Genomic DNA, 15,752 nt, shown 5'->3' with positions numbered 1-15,752 from the left:
CACTTGTTCTTTGAATATCATCGTTTCTCTTCCAAAGATTTGTGCCAAAGCAGCAAAAAAACATAAAAAATGTCTCCAAAATGACAATAATGTGTTGTTTTTACATATTTCAAAGTTGACACCCCTTTATACTGCAATGATTCACCCAGAAATTAAAATACCTTCATTATTTAGTTAACCTCATATCAAAAAGAGATGCTCTTTTTATATATTTTTCCATATATTGAAAGCGAATAGGGACAAGGGCTGTTGAAAAACAAAATGGTACAATAGTACCATCATAGTACAATAGTACCATAATCCATGTTGTGCACAAGATTAGTGTGAGGAAAAGACGATGAAAATCTTACATTTCACAGCTCTTACACTTCAAGTTCTGCCAAAAAATTTGGTATTTGCTTACCAAATTTTTAACCACTGTTCCCCTAGTGGCCAAAGCTGGAAGTGTTGTTGAACGTATGGGCACGTGTGTACTCCAGTTTTCAGGTGAAATAAAGTCTACAGTGTGGTACCAAAAGTGAGTTGTATTTTTAATTAGAAATTATGTAATACAAACAATTCATATTTTATTAAGTTGACCCCCTAACCCAAACCCTAATCCTAAACGTCACATCAGTGTAGTAAAAAATGCAATTTCCAAATCTCGCTCATCGTTGTTTATGTGAACTTGATTACTTCCTGGTTCTCATGAGACAACAGCTTGCCTCAGGCTTGTGCAACAGGCTTTCTATGGTGCTTGAGGGAAATTAATTTACACCTGATTTGATGGAAAGATGTCCGATGGGGTTTGGAGGCTGTAAGGGTACATGAAAATTCTGAAGCAACATGATGATTTTTCATGTGATCATGTTGTTCAAATATGGTTTATCAAGATGCGTTACAGCTCATCTGGTGTCGATGATGAGACATGAGAACCAACGATAATTGATGTTTAGAAAAACAGGTCTTGAAAGGTATTTAAATACACTCCCTTAGCAGTTTATTGAGAACACTATGGTCCTAATAAAGTGCTCGACATGGTCTTCTGCTATTGTAGCCCATCCGCCTCAAGGTTCGACAAGTTGTGCGTTCTGAGATGCTGTTCTGTCCACAACAATTATACATAGGGGTTATCTGAATTGCCGTAGACTTTACCGTTGACCTCTCTCATCAACAAGGCATTTTCGTCCACAGAACCGGCACTCACTGTATGTTTTTGGTTTTTGACACCATTCTGAGTAAAATATAGACTGTTGTGCATGAAAATCCCAGGAGATCAGCAGTTACAGAAATACTCAAACCAGCCCATCTGGGACCAACAATCAGGTCACATTTTTCCCCATTCTGAGGGTTGATGTGAACATTAACTGAAGCTCTTGACTCATATCTGCATGATTTTATGCATTGCACTGCTGCCACACAATTGGCTGATTAGATAATCGCATGAGTAAGTAGGTGTTCAGGTATTCGTATCCTTTTTCAATTTCACAGTAAAAATAACCTTCCACTTTAAAATTTATAGATAAGAACAGCATGAACATTCTGCTGAACAACTCTTTTTGTCTTCCACGGAAGAGAGAAAGTGATAAAGTTTTGGAACAAAATGGGAGTGAGCAAATTATAACAGTATTTTCAAAGTGTCAGTGCCTTTGTGTTGCATGAGGCAGGTGGTATATGACTTCAGGGTGTCATGGTTAAACCTCTAGGTATTGAGTTAGTGAGATAGAAAGTGCTTTGTGCAGACAGAGTTCTAGTGATGAAGTGCAGATGTCTATCTGGCAGAATGCGGATATCGCTGGATATCTTGGCATGGTTTTCAGGTCAGTCCTGCAGGATTTGCATAAGAGTATTGAGGCTTGATATTATGTAATTACTCATTACGTTCAAGTTCCCTCCACACTGCCAGCCCAACGCTCATCTGAAGTCTCATCTTTTATGTATTATTAATGAGGTTACAGACCTGCTGATTTGAAAGTCAGACATTCCCCAACACCAATTTATTTTCCTCCATAGTTGCTGTCTTTCTCTTTCAGAGTTCCTTTCCCCTCCAATATCTTGTCTATTTAATTGGAAAAGTTTGTAAGGTGGGTTTCACACTAATGAGGAAGAATATGAAAGATGTGAATACAGGTGAAACTCAAAAAATTAGAATATCGTGCAAAAGTTCATTAATTTCAGTAATTCAACTTAAAAGGTGAAACTAATATATCATATAGACTCATTACAAGCAAAGTAAGATATTTCAAGCCTTTATTTGATATAATTTTGATGATTATGGCTTACAGCTTATGAAAACCCCAAATTCAGAATCTCAGAAAATTAGAATATTACATGAAATCAATAAAAAAAAAAGGATTTTAAATACAGAAATGTCGGCTCTCTGAAAAGTATAATCATGCATATGTAGTCAGTACTTGGTTTGGGCCCCTTTTGCATTAATTACTGCCTCAATGCGGCGTGCCATGGATGCTATCAGCCCGTGGCACTGCTGAGGTGTTATGGAAGACCAAGATGCTTCAATAGCGGCCTTCAGCTCTTCTGCATTGTTTGGTCTCATGTCTCTCATCTTTCTCTTGGCAATGCCCCATAGATTCTCTATGGGGTTCAGGTCAGGCAAGTTTGCTGGCCAATCAAGCATAGTAATACCATGGTCATTGAACCAGGTTTTGGTACTTTTGGCAGTGTGGGCAGGTGCCAAGTCCTGCTGGAAAATGAAGTCAGCATCTCCATAAAGCTTGTCTGCTGAAGGAAGCATGAAGTGCTCTAAAATGTCCCGGTAGACGGCTGCGTTGACTCTGGACTTAATAAAGCACAGTGGACCAACACCAGCCGATGACATGGCTCCCCAAACCAACACAGACTGTGGAAACTTCACACTGGACTTCAAGCATCTTGGATTGTGTGCCTCTCCATTCTTCCTCCAGACTCTGGGACCTCGTTTCCAAATGAGATGCAAAATTTGCTCTCATCAGAAAAGAGGACTTTGGACCACTGAGCAACAGACCAGTTCTTTTTTTCTTTAGCCCAGGTAAGACGCTTCTGACGTTGTTTGTTGTTCAGGAGCTGCTTGACAAGAGGAATACGACATTTGAAGCCTCAGTCCACTCCTTGTGAAGCTCCCCACACATTTGAATGGCCTTTTCCTGACAATCCTCTCCAGGCTACGGACATCCCTGCTGCTTGTGCACCTTTTTCTTCCACACTTTTCCCTTCCACTTAACTTTCTATTAATGTGCTTTGATACAGCACTTTGAGAACATCCAACTTCTTTTGCAATTACCTTTTGAGGCTTTCCCTCCTTGTGGAGGGTGTCAATGATGGTTTTCTGCACAACTGTCAGGTCAGCAGTCTTCCCCATGATTGTGAATTCAACTGAACCAGACTGAGAGACCATTTAAAGGCTCAGGAACCCTTTGCAGGTGTTTAGCTGATTAGAGTGTGACACTTTGAGCCTACAATACTGAACCTTTTCATAATATTCTAATTTTCTGAGATTCTGAATTTGGGGTTTTCATAAGCTGTAAGCCATAATCATCAAAATTATATCAAATAAAGGCTTGAAATATCTTACTTTGCTTGTTATGAGTCTATATAATATATTAGTTTCACCTTTTAAGTTGAATTACTGAAATTAATGAACTTTTGCACGATATTCTAATTTTTCGAGTTTCACCTGTATATACTGCGTCATGTTGCAATGCATTCAAAAAGAACACACACACACACATGCATATTACGCACTCACAATTAGTTTGTTTCAAAGACTACTTGATCCATGAAACATTCTTATCGTTGACTCAATAATTTGCGAACACACACACACACACACACAGCCAAATTCAGATGCACACGTGTACATACAACTGGAAAAGAACAGTGGATGATGAAACTACATGTAGTCATCCCACAACTCATTTGCTGTGTGCGTGTGTGCGTGCGTGCGTGCGTGCGGGCAGGTTTGGGTGGTTTACGAGTTACAAACTGGTAATTACAATGGTATTATGCTATAAATCTGGATTATGAGGATATTTCTAGGGTCCCCATAACTCAAATTGCTTAACCTAAATGATATATGTTTGGAAATGTAAAAATGCTGAAATGTTTTTGTGAGGGTTAGGTTTAGGGGATTGAAGCTATAGTTCATACAGTATAAAAATCATTATGTGTATGGAGAGTCCTCATAATGATAGCTGCACCAACGTGTGTGTGTGTGTGTGTGTGTGTGTGTGTGTGTGTGTGTGTGTGTGTGTGTGTGTGTGTGTGTGTGTGTGTGTTAGCACTTTGTGGGGACCAAATGTCCCCATAAGGATAGTAAAACCTGAAATTTTTGACGTTGTGGGGATATTTTGTCAATCCCCGTGAGGAAAATGGCTTATAAATCATACTAAATTATGTTTTTTGAAAATTAAAAAATGCAGGAAGTTTTCTGTGAGGTTTAGGGATAAGGTTAGGTGATAGAATATAAAGTTTGTACAGTATAAAAACCATTATGTCTACGGAAAGTCCCCATAAAACATGGAAGCCCAACGTGGGTGTGTGGGTGGTAACGGTAGGGTGTAAAGGAAAGTCATCATCTTGCCACATTCTAGCTGTGTGAAAAACTGGAGTTCCATAAGGAAGAGATCTGCTTGATGGGTGTCTGTATGCATATAGAGACAGAGGAAGATATCGAGGAGGATTTCATCCCCACACACACATTTCCTTCTGCTTCTTATCATGCTGAGCCTGCCTGCACAGCAACAGTTCCTAACACTGAATAACAAACTGGACATGGCAGAAGAAAGAGCAACAGTGAGAGCAAAGACAAAGAAGCAAAGGGAAAGAGGAGAGAGGGAAATTTGTGGGTGGGGCATCAAGGAAGGAACCATATGCTTTTAGCAAGAAAATTCCAGCTTCTCATTCATTCATTCATTCATTCACAAGTGAGAGAAGAGTGGAGAAGGAAACAAAAAGCAGGTTCTTCAAAAAAGAAAGAAAGAGGCAGACTGGCGACTCAACGCTTATTAGTTTGAACACGCTTGTCTCCGTGGTGACAACATGGGAGCTGTTGTGGGTACATTGACTTTGCAGACAAGACAAAGACAACCAAACAGAGGTATGTTAACAAATGAGAGCTTAAAATAGATTGTCTGACTCCTGATGCATTAATTATATAGGGTTCTATAGTAGTAAGACTGGCAAACACCAACAGTTTTTAAGCACTACTATCAATAACAGTGCTAAATCAATAACACAATGGCTAACTTAAAAGAGCACAACACTAAAAATGCTGAGCGAATGTTCAAAGACAACGATGTTCTGATTGATGAATGAATGCATTGTGTTCCATTTCACAGACAAGACAATTTATGAGCAGTCAGTGTTAAACTAATGAACTGAGAAAGGAGAAAACCAATGTAAGGTTGAGAGAAGGCGATATGCAGACTGGCACTACGTCACATCATCAGAGATTAACATCTTCGACAACATTGTGTGCGCAGCTTTTTTGTTCATCAGCGATTGTTTTAACAATCTGCTAACATATCAGCCCTCTTCCTGTTGACATGCGCTGTGGTGTAGTTGTCAAGGAGACAGCTTTGTAAGGGTTGAGAGAGCAGATGATGGGATGTTATGATGGACATAGCAGCAAGGACAATATTACATGCAAAAATACTATAGAGCAGTGTATCTTTTCTCGATCAATCCACCTGAATCACACGTTATTTTGAATGATGCAAATTAGCCGGAGACATCAGTAGTTTATTTGTTTGCTTATTTATTTCTTGATCCATTCATTGGAGTGTATCAAGAAGCATGGATTTCCTGTAACAGATTTTACACTATATTAGAGCTGCACAGCAAATCAGAGAAAGAGTCTGATAAACACAGGAGCCCTATATAGTTCAAATAGACTATATAGTCTTCCGTGGAACAAAAAATAAGTTACTTTGCAGAGTTTTCAGTGAACTACATTCCAAGTTCTCTGAAGCCATATGATAGCTTTGTGTGATGAACAGACCAAAATTAAGGTCGTTATTTTCTGAAAGTCGAATATCATTGGCATAATGCATTGTTGCATTGACGCATCAATCTTTTTTTTTTTAAGGAAAAATCTAACTAAATAAGGGGGAGTTTAGAGCTGCAGTAACCAGTGATTAGCACTGTCTTTATAGCAGCTGCTCATGAATATTCAACCCCTGCTATTTAGCTCAGTATTTGCCCCTTTCCTTTGACATCTTAACCTATAGATTTAACAGATCAGTATGATCTTGAGCAGCTCCCTGTGGTGAGCTGCATAGAATGTGGATTTCTATTGAGTAAATTAGAGGCCTTTTAGAGGGAAATAGATTGATAAGTGTGACGTCAAGAGCAGGCGTCCAATGTCGTTGTCTTCTGTATGATAATGCCTTCCTTTACACCATGGTTCTGTATGAAAACAGAATTTTGTTTTTTGTGTGAACAATCTGGTTTATATATACTATGCAATATTAGTATTATTTATTGTTAGTGCATATTAAGTAATGTTAACAATTTAATTTGATCTCATAACTGCACTTCAAAATTTACTTTGCAATGTTCCACTATCGGACCAGTGCGAGCCAGGGCTATCCAGGTCAATAGCCTCTCAAATCAGACTAAAATGGATCTGCATTTCCACCATCAGGCCAATAGCCCTGCAGCGTTGACTTAAACCTCGCCCTTAACACGCAGTCCTGGTGACAACGTCACAAACCCTACCCATTTCACAAGCAAGAGGGAAGGTCAAGCTGAGGTATCATGTTATCTAGTTATCTACAATATTGAGTTTATATCGTTTGTAAAAATTTGCTAACTAGCAAGTTAATTTAGCATAGACAACTCACTGACTATCCCTGCCATGGTGTCCCAAGTGGTCTTTCCACTAACAGCGGGACGATGTCCCAGCACACAGTCTGTTATCTTGTACTATGGAAAGTTCTTTCTTCAGCTACCGCTTTGTCCATTGTGCGTTTTAACAGATTTGTGTTGTATTTTTCCAGAAACTGTACCATTGTGTGCTGGATACACAAACTGGCAAGTTCGGCCAAACTCCGCCTTTGATATTGACCCTGCCTCAGTCCACAGTTGACCTTCTTTGGCTCAGGGTATCAGCAGGCAAAAGGCCACTGGCTGTTGGCCCCAAGAAAGCCCAGAGGAGCCACGATGAAGCCCTGGATGTGACAGTGGGAATGCAACTAGCCCTGGCACGCACTAGCAAGCCCTCATTTGGCCCGATAGTTGAAATGTGGCAAGTAGAGCTCAATAGGTACATCATTCATCTCAGCAATAATCTCTGTTCAATCAATCAATTAAAAAAAGATATTGTAACAAGAAGCTGTGTGTTGTTGACTTCCAATTCTATTTTGGAGGAAGAACTCGAATGGCAGTAATAGCTGCGTGAGTGGAGGATGTGCCTGTAAAGTTTATTTTAGTGTGCTTTGAAGGACATGGCCACTGATTTAAGCTTGAGGGAGAGAGAGATTAAAGAAGAGAGTTTGCAGCCTCCTACTGTGCTTTGTTGTTTTTGTTTTTAAGTGCTGAGTCTAAAGAGACCCATCATCAGGCTCTGTCATCGCTCTGTCTTTCTCTCAAAGCATGTTCACACCACACGCGGAACGAAAATGTGAAACAAATCACAGATGAAAGATCTAGGTAACACTTTACATTAATGTTCCCTTTGTTTAGGGTTTATAAATGGCCCATTAATGACTAATAATTAGAGCTGTCAATTTAATGTTAATTCAGTGCTATTACTTATATTAAAAAATAGAGTGTTAAAAAAAATTACTCAATTAATAATGTCCATGGACCGCAATAATGAAGATTCCTGAGCAATTTAATCTTGGAAGTTCCACCTGTTTTCTCTAGGGGGCAGTAAGCAAAACCTCAGTTTATAGGCAATGCACAGCTTATACTGAGAACAAACCAACCCTTCAGCAGAGAGCACAACACAAGGACATGTCCTTGCATTTTTGCCCTTGCAAAAAACAGCTTGATGGTGTGCAAATCCTAAGTATTAAACTATGTTTAACTTGACACAGCGACCTAAAAATGGTATGTTTATGACGCAGTGCAACCAATGTAAGACACTCCAAAAGCATCCGTCTGATGCGGGTGTACATTAGACAAGCCCTTATAATAAATCTTGGACTGATTGACAAATTAAATTGCGAAATGGATTGCTGTGAACTGTAGCCCAATGATTGGCTTATGTTCAATAATATGCAAATAAACAATGCATTGCATTCTAAAGCCTCTTTTTATATTGTCTCATCAATGCTTAACTCCTTTGCCACAATAATGTAATGCATTTTAATTATCTGAATATAATTTTTTATAATATATGTATATATACATTTTCATGACCTTAAAGGAGCGTGGTTCCTGGTGGTAGAGCGGGTTGGCAACTAATCGCAGGGTTGGTGGTTCAATTCCCAGCCCACACAACTCCACATGCCGAAATGTCCTTGGGCAAGACACTGAACCACAAGTTGGCAGGCTAGCACCTTGCATGGCAGCTGTGCCGTAATTGGTGTGTGTGTGTGTGTGTGTGTGTGTGTGTGTGTGTGTGTGTGTGTGTGTGTGTGTGTGTGTGTGTGTGTGTGTGTGTGCGTGTTTTTGTGATTTACGAGGACAATTTTGTAAGTTACAAACTGGTAATTACAAGGTTATTATGCTATAAATGTGATTTATGAGGACATTTATAGTGTCCCCATAATTCAAATCGCTTAAAAATCATACTAAACAATGTTTTATTGAAAATGTAAAAATGCAGAATGTTTTCTGTGAGGGTTAGGTTTAGGGGTTGTGTTAGGTTTAGAGGATAGAATCTATAGTTTATACAGTATAAAAACCATTATGTCTATGGAAAGTCCTCATAATGATAGGTAGACCAACATGAGTGTGTGTATGTGTGTGTGTGTGTGTGTGTGTGTGTGTGTGTGTGTGTGTGTGTTGGTGACAGTGTAACGTGCTTTGAAAACCACTAAGGTTAAAAAATCCCTGTATAAGTGCAGACCATTTACTTACTGACAAACATATGCAGGACAAACAGGGTAGTTCTGTCCAGACTCCCAGGGAAAGTTGTTATATTATTTATTTATTGCAGGTATGCTTTGAGTTCAGTGATTGCATTCCCTGTGCACTTTGAAACACTCTGAAAACTTGACCAAATGCTCATATCTGATTGGTTATTCAATTTTCCTTGTCAGATAAAGTATATTAAAAAGGATATACTTTAAAAACAAATTGTCTTTCTTTAAAAACAAATTGTCAGTGTAGGAATGTTTCGTCCCCTGTGTGATCAGGTCTATTGGAATCCATGTTTCATTGGCCTTGTTTATCTCGCACCTCTCTTTCCATTCTCACTGTCACATCAGTTTGCAGGTGTTAAAAAGAGGGAAGGTGATAATTAAGACTTATGCAGTAAGGAAGTAAGAGGCTTGCTTGTTTTCTTGGACAATCAGAAGCTTCACATCTGGTTATAGATGTATCTATGACATCCTTTATCACAGTTATCAAACGGATCAGACACTATGTGGGAGTGTTGTGATAATTCTCTTCAGATTTGTTTGTTTATGTTTGACATGATCAGTCTAGCTTGTCAACCAGATTAAAGTTGTTTCTCCATGGAGTCAGGATTTGGTTGAAAATGTCAGATCTTTTAAAGAGAGTTTAGAAGCAAACATGGTTTTAAAGGGTATTAAGAGGCTATAGAGGAAGTGAAAATTGCTTTTGGCAAAATGGAGGCTTGACAGCAACTGGCTGTGGAATTTTCACAAACAAAACAAAAACTTATGTGGATTACTTTATTAATGATTTCTTAATCTAGAAAATCATGGAGCCAGCGGGGAAGAAGAGCATTTGCATGATTAGCATTAGCTATGATATATTCAGCTCACACACAACCAGCATCATCAGTGTAGACAAACTTGAGTGAAATCTCCCGATGGCTGAACATCCTGAGGAAGAGAACAGAAACAAACGAGAGAAAACCAAAGCATATGTTGAATTTTGCATGCTGGTTCCCTCTCGAGAGGTCTCTCCTATTGCGTAAGTAGCTTACGCTATGGGGAAAACTCTGTTTCTCGAGAAATATTGAAGTCTTTATGTAAAACGCATTGCAGCTGCACAGCATACAGCAATGAGCGAGACAGCTCGGTCATTGGCTGTGCTGCGGCAACTTGCTCGAACCAATGACGGGGCGACTCTGAACGCGCGACCAATGGGCGCGCGCTTCACGCTCGCGCGCTCAGAGCCCGCCAAGATGGGCGTTTAGATTTAATCTCCTTCAGCGAAGACCTTCTCTTCGCTGGATCCTCCTGATTGTTGGAGTCTTTTCGCCCGCCGTTGACAAGCCTACAGCAGGACTGCTAAGAGGACGCCGGCGCCTTCAGCCGCCATCGAAGCCTTTTGCTATGCCATCCGGCGCGCATCACTGATATCCTTTTTTACTTACAAGTGTTCACCTCTGCGACGCTTTTGATTTAAGTAAAAGAGAAATTTTCGAGGCGTTGTTCCAAATGCCTTTAACCTGCGCCTCGTGCAGAGGCCCTCTTCCTGACGGGGACCATCACGTTATCTGCACTCGCTGCCTGGGACCTGACCATGCAGAAGCTGCTCTCATTCAGGGCGGATGCCCCGAATGTGACTCCCTGGGCCTCGCCGAGCTGCGCGCTCGCTTTGCGGCCTTCGCCACAAACGAGCCTGCTTCCACCGTGCTGCCGTCTCCTCCGTTCGAGCCGCGCAAGAAAAAGCGCCGCTCACAGAGGCTGCCAGAGCACGCGGAATTCAGTGACGTCACGCCGGGCCAGTCCCCGCGTGCTTCACCACTACTCAAGATCTCCCCGCCACCAGTCCATTTCACGCAGGCGGACCAGCACCCTCCAACAGAGCGGTGGGTCTCGTCTCGTTCGGCGTCAGGGGCGGCGGTGAAAAGGATGACAGCCTTTCTATTGATGCTGCATCCGGCGACTGGCCGGGCTCGGCCTTCGACCCAGCGCCGTCGACATTAGCGGACACGAAGCACGGGCACCAGCATGGACTCTGAGATCGTCCGCATCCTGTCCAAAGCCGTGGAAGACCTCGGGCTCGACTGGTCTTCTACGGAAGAACTCCGCCCGCAGCCGGCTGGGCGAGTGGTTCCTGCAGGAGCGCCGGCAGGCCCTCGACAGAGACCCTCCCCTTTCTTCCTCAAAGTTCACGAACTCACGACAAAGCGCCTCTGCTCGCCTGAAGCCTTCTTTCTCTTCTCGCTCTCCTCGGTGGGCGGCAGAGAGAAAGAGGCTACTGAGGAACCCGCCCCTCGAGGAGGCTGTGGCCAACCATCTGTGCCCACCCTCCACCGCTGGATGGAAAGCCAAAGCTTCTCATCCCTCGAAGCCCTGCCGATCTACCTCAGCTCTCGCCCGGCACGCGCATCACGCCGCCCGGCCAAGCTGCGTCAGCGCTTCATTCCATGGCTGTTCTACAAGTTTATCAGGCCAAACTTCTCCGCACCATGGACGAGTCGGGACCTGAACCTGAGGCTTTCAAGGACCTGCGCAGCGCCACTGGCGTAGCCCTCGCGAGCCACAAAGGCCACCGCCCAATCCATCGGCCGGGCCATGGCTAACCTGACTGTCCTTGAGCGCCATCTGTGGCTGGCGCTAACAGAGATGAAGGGCGCGGATAAAGCGCCATTTCTTAGCCAGCCTATTGCTCCAAGCGGCCTGTTCGGACCGCCGGTAAAGAGTTTGCTGAAGCGCTTCACTGAAGCTCGGAAGGATTCGCAGGCTATGCGTCACTTCCTGCCCAAGCGCTCCAGCTTGTCTCAGAGCCGCCAGAGACCGCCTCAGCAGCAGCAGCGAGCCAGGGCGGCGCCTCCCGTCTCCCAGCCAAAGAGCAGACCTGAAGCGGACGCTTCGGCGCCGCTCGCATTCTGCTAACCGAAGGAAGCCGCCTGAGCAACAGGGTCCTCGGCCCAAGATAGTGCTGAACCCGAGCCTCGTAAGTCTTCCTAGCAATAGGAAGAAAAAGAGAGTGCGTGTCTGCATAAAAGCGGACCACTCTCTCTAAAGCGTGTGAAACATTACCCAGTCCCCTTACAGGCGGCTGGAAATGTCTGTACAGCAGTCAATGGGCCAGTCACAGAACTTCGCTCACCTGCAATCAAAAGCCGTTTTAACGGCAACACACAGAAATCACAAAAGAGTCATTTTCTGCCTGTGTCACTAAGGGGTCACGTGTCCACACTAAAGTGCGCATTCCCACATATCAATACTGTCCAAACAGTGCGAATACTTCCCCAGCTCCAGCTGGGCGCACCATATATGTAAATCGTGTGCCTATTGTCATGTATGCACCACTACACGCAAGCACTGTTCCCACAGTTATAAACACTTCCCCAGTAAAAGTGGGAAATACAATAAAGGTAGCGCGCGTGCCTGCTGTCCTGCATGCACCCCTACACACAAACACTGTATGCATAGCCAAAAACCCCCCACCATGGCGGAGGCTTTATGAAAGTGGCGCGCGTGCCTACTACGGTATATGCACCCCCACCCATAAGCACTGCCCATACAGTTTCAAACAGTTCTCTGTCTCATGCCGCAAGCATCACAGATGCGACGCGCAAGCCAAGAAACTCCCCGCTAAGAGCTGGAAGCTTTATGACAGTGGCGCGCGTGCCTATTACGATGTATGCACCCCCACCCGAAAACACTGTCCATACAGATTCAAACATTTCTCCAGCTCATGCTGCGAGCATTTCGGAGATAGCGCGCGTGCCTGTAATCTCACACGCACCCCTGCACTCGGCACTCAACAAGGCTGCTCAGCTCGCGCCCGCGCCTCTGACAGCTGTAAGCTCAGTGTTAGCACAAGGCAATTTGCCGGTGGGGCCCATATGTCACTGCGACATGCCCCCAGCCAGCATTCAGCCCATATCTGTGCGAGCAAAAGCCTGGGAAATAATCCCTGACATGCCGAAATGGGTTTTGAGCATAATAAAACACGGTTACTCGCTTCAATTCTTTCGCAGACCACCCCCTTTTCAGCGGTGGTCGAGACGAAAGTGAGGAGAGATGTGTCACATGTTCTACGCACAGAGGTGCTCAAACTAATAGAGAAGGGCGCTATAGAAACTGTTCCTCCCTCTATGAGCGAGGCAGGTTTTTACAGCCGCTACTTTCTCATCCCGAAAAAGGACGGTGGCCTCAGCCCCATCCTAGATCTCAGACATCTGAACAAAGCTTTAATGATTTGCTCGTTCAGAATGTTAACGACCAAACATATCCTCGCGCAAGTTCGCCCCGGGGATTGGTTTCTATCAGTGGATTTGAAAGACGCTTACTTTCACATTCCGATAGCGCCTCATCACAGGCCTTTTCTGAGATTCAGCTTTGAGGGACAGTCATACCAGTACACAGTACTACCATTCGACCTATCATTGGCCCCTGTACATTCACGAAATGTATGGACGCAGCACTTTCCCCCCTGAGACAGCGGGGAGTGCGAATACTGAATTACCTCGACGATTGGCTAATCATAGCACAATCAGAGAGTCAGTTAACGACGCACAGATCTTGGATTATCAGCCATCTAGAATGCCTGGGTCTGAGAATCAATTTTGCAAAGAGCGTGCTATCCCCCAGCCAGAATATCTCCTTTCTGGGAATAGTGCTAGACTCAGTACAGATGACGGCACGCCTCTCATCAGAGCGCGCGCTCTCTATTCGACGCCTTGCAACATCATTCAGACCGGGCGCGCGCGCCCCCGTTAAACGATTTCAAAGGATGCTCGGTCTCATGGCCTCGGCATCAGCTGTACTCCAGCTATTGTTGCACATGCGTCCTCTCCAACGCTGGCTCAAGAGCCGTGTCCCCACTCACGCGTGGCGCTCGGGCCACTTTTTAATCAGAGCAAATCACGGCTGTATAAAAGCCCTGACGCCCTGGAAAGCCGTCGACTGGTATCGAACTGGCGTGAGTCTGGGCGTGAACACACGGAGAAAAATGATCACGACAGATGCCTCCAAAATAGGATGGGGGGCCCTTTACGAGGGCAGGCCTGTCTCCAGCTTTTGGTCAAACCCGGAAAAGCGCCTACATATAAACTGTCTGGAAATGAAAGCGGTCGCCTTGGCTCTCAGAGCCCTGCTTCCGTACCTGAAAAACGAACACGTCCTGGTCTCTCCACCCCCGGACGGTTCAGTTGTTATGGCAAACCTTTGGCAAGGCAAAGGTCGACCTCTTCGCCTCCAGGGAAAATGCGCACTGCCCCCTTTTCTTCTCAAAGAGCACGGACGCGCTCGCCCAAGTCTGGCTGAGCCGCCCCTTTTCCCTCGATCGCGATGCTACCTCAGGTCATCAGTCGGATCAGGGAAGTGAAATGTGCAGTACTCCTGGTAGCCCCTCTCTGGAAAAACCAGACGTGGTTTCCAGAACTGATGCAGATGATGCAATCTGCCCCATGGCCGATTCCGCTGCGGCTAGACCTCCTCAGGCAGGCCAACGGGATGATTCTTCATTCCCGCCCCGATCTGTGGGCCCTCCATGCATGGCCCCTCAACGGGTCCCCGAGAACCTCCCCAGTGGAGTTTTGAGAACCATCACGGAGGCGCGAGCACCCTCTACGAGACGCTTATATGCCCAAAATTGGAAAGTGTTCAGTGACTGGTGTGATACCAAGAGCTTGAACCCCAAATCGTGGCGAGATACCAAGTGTACTCGCCTTTTGCAAGAGCTGCTGGAGGCGGGCCGCACACCCTCCACGCTCAAAGTCTATGTGGCTGCCATAGCGCGTCACACAATCCTGATAAGGGCGTTCATTAGGGAAAAACGACCTAATCATTCGTTTCCTAAGAGGCGCTAGGAGGATGAACCCCCCTCGCCCCCTCTCGGTGCCGATCTGGGACCTGGCCACGGTCCTGGACGCACTCAAGAGTGCCCCGTTCGAACCTTTCTGAACCATGCACCTTAAACAGCTCTCGCTCAAAACTGCGCTCTTGCTGGCGCTCGCCTCAGTCAAGAGAGTGGGCGACCTGCACGCGCTGTCATCAAGTGCTGCTTGCCTGGAATTTGGACCTAACGACTGCAGAGTTGTCCTTAGGCCAAAGCACGGGTATATTCCTAAAGTGCTCTCCACACCCTTCAGAGTACAGGTGATATCTCTGGCAGCGCTATCATCCCCAGCGGACGAAAGCAACGCTAATTTACTCTGCCCGGTCAGGGCGCTCAGAGTATATTTGGAACCTTCTGCCCCGTTCAGACAGACGGAACAATTATTCGTATGCTTTGGCGGCTGCACTAAAGGTCTCGCAGTTTCAAAGCAAAGAATATCGCGCTGGATAGTGGATGCTATAGCGCTGGCTTATGAAGCCAAGGGCCTTCAATGCCCCTTTAAGCAAGCTCACTCTATGAGGAGCATGGCCTCCTCGTGGGCATGGTCGAGTGGGATACCCATTGAAGATATTTGTGCGGCGGCAGGCTGGGCCTCGCCTTCGACATTTATCAGGTTTTATAACCTACAGGTCCCCTCATTGCATTCCAACATTCTATCAGCCTGACTGTAGAATGGACTGGAGTATGTATATGCTGAGCATTATCTCCTCCCTTATAGGTCCGTCTCTGACTGACTTAGAGGATTTTTTATGCATATCAATACATAGAAAAATCAGTACATAAGTTATGTGCTTGTGTTTTTACGATGAGCGCCCCACCATGGACCTCCTTGGGGCAAAGGCGCTCTGTGTTTTCCCAATATATAGCTCGCCGTTGGCTGGCTTGTTGGATAA

General features: G+C 44.7%; 1 protein-coding gene across 3 annotated transcripts in view; it reads left to right on the top strand.

Annotated features, from left to right (window-relative positions):
• LOC127637120 (Kv channel-interacting protein 1-like) overlaps window positions 1–15,752 on the top strand; it is a 70,853-nt gene that overhangs the window by 43,249 nt on the left and 11,852 nt on the right. The window contains exon 1 of one of the 3 annotated variants that reach the window (XM_052118037.1): window positions 4,857–5,074. The exons of the other annotated variants lie outside the window; for them this stretch is intronic. Within the exon in view, the coding sequence (XP_051973997.1) occupies window positions 5,017–5,074 (58 nt within the window). The 5' untranslated portion in view covers window positions 4,857–5,016. Of the gene's footprint in view, window positions 1–4,856; window positions 5,075–15,752 lie in introns of those variants that run through there. 3 annotated transcript variants of the gene reach the window in all.

This window comes from Xyrauchen texanus, chromosome 44, assembly GCF_025860055.1.
Source record: "Xyrauchen texanus isolate HMW12.3.18 chromosome 44, RBS_HiC_50CHRs, whole genome shotgun sequence".
NCBI lineage: Eukaryota > Metazoa > Chordata > Actinopteri > Cypriniformes > Catostomidae > Xyrauchen > Xyrauchen texanus.
This window is presented reverse-complemented; position numbering and strand designations above follow the sequence as displayed.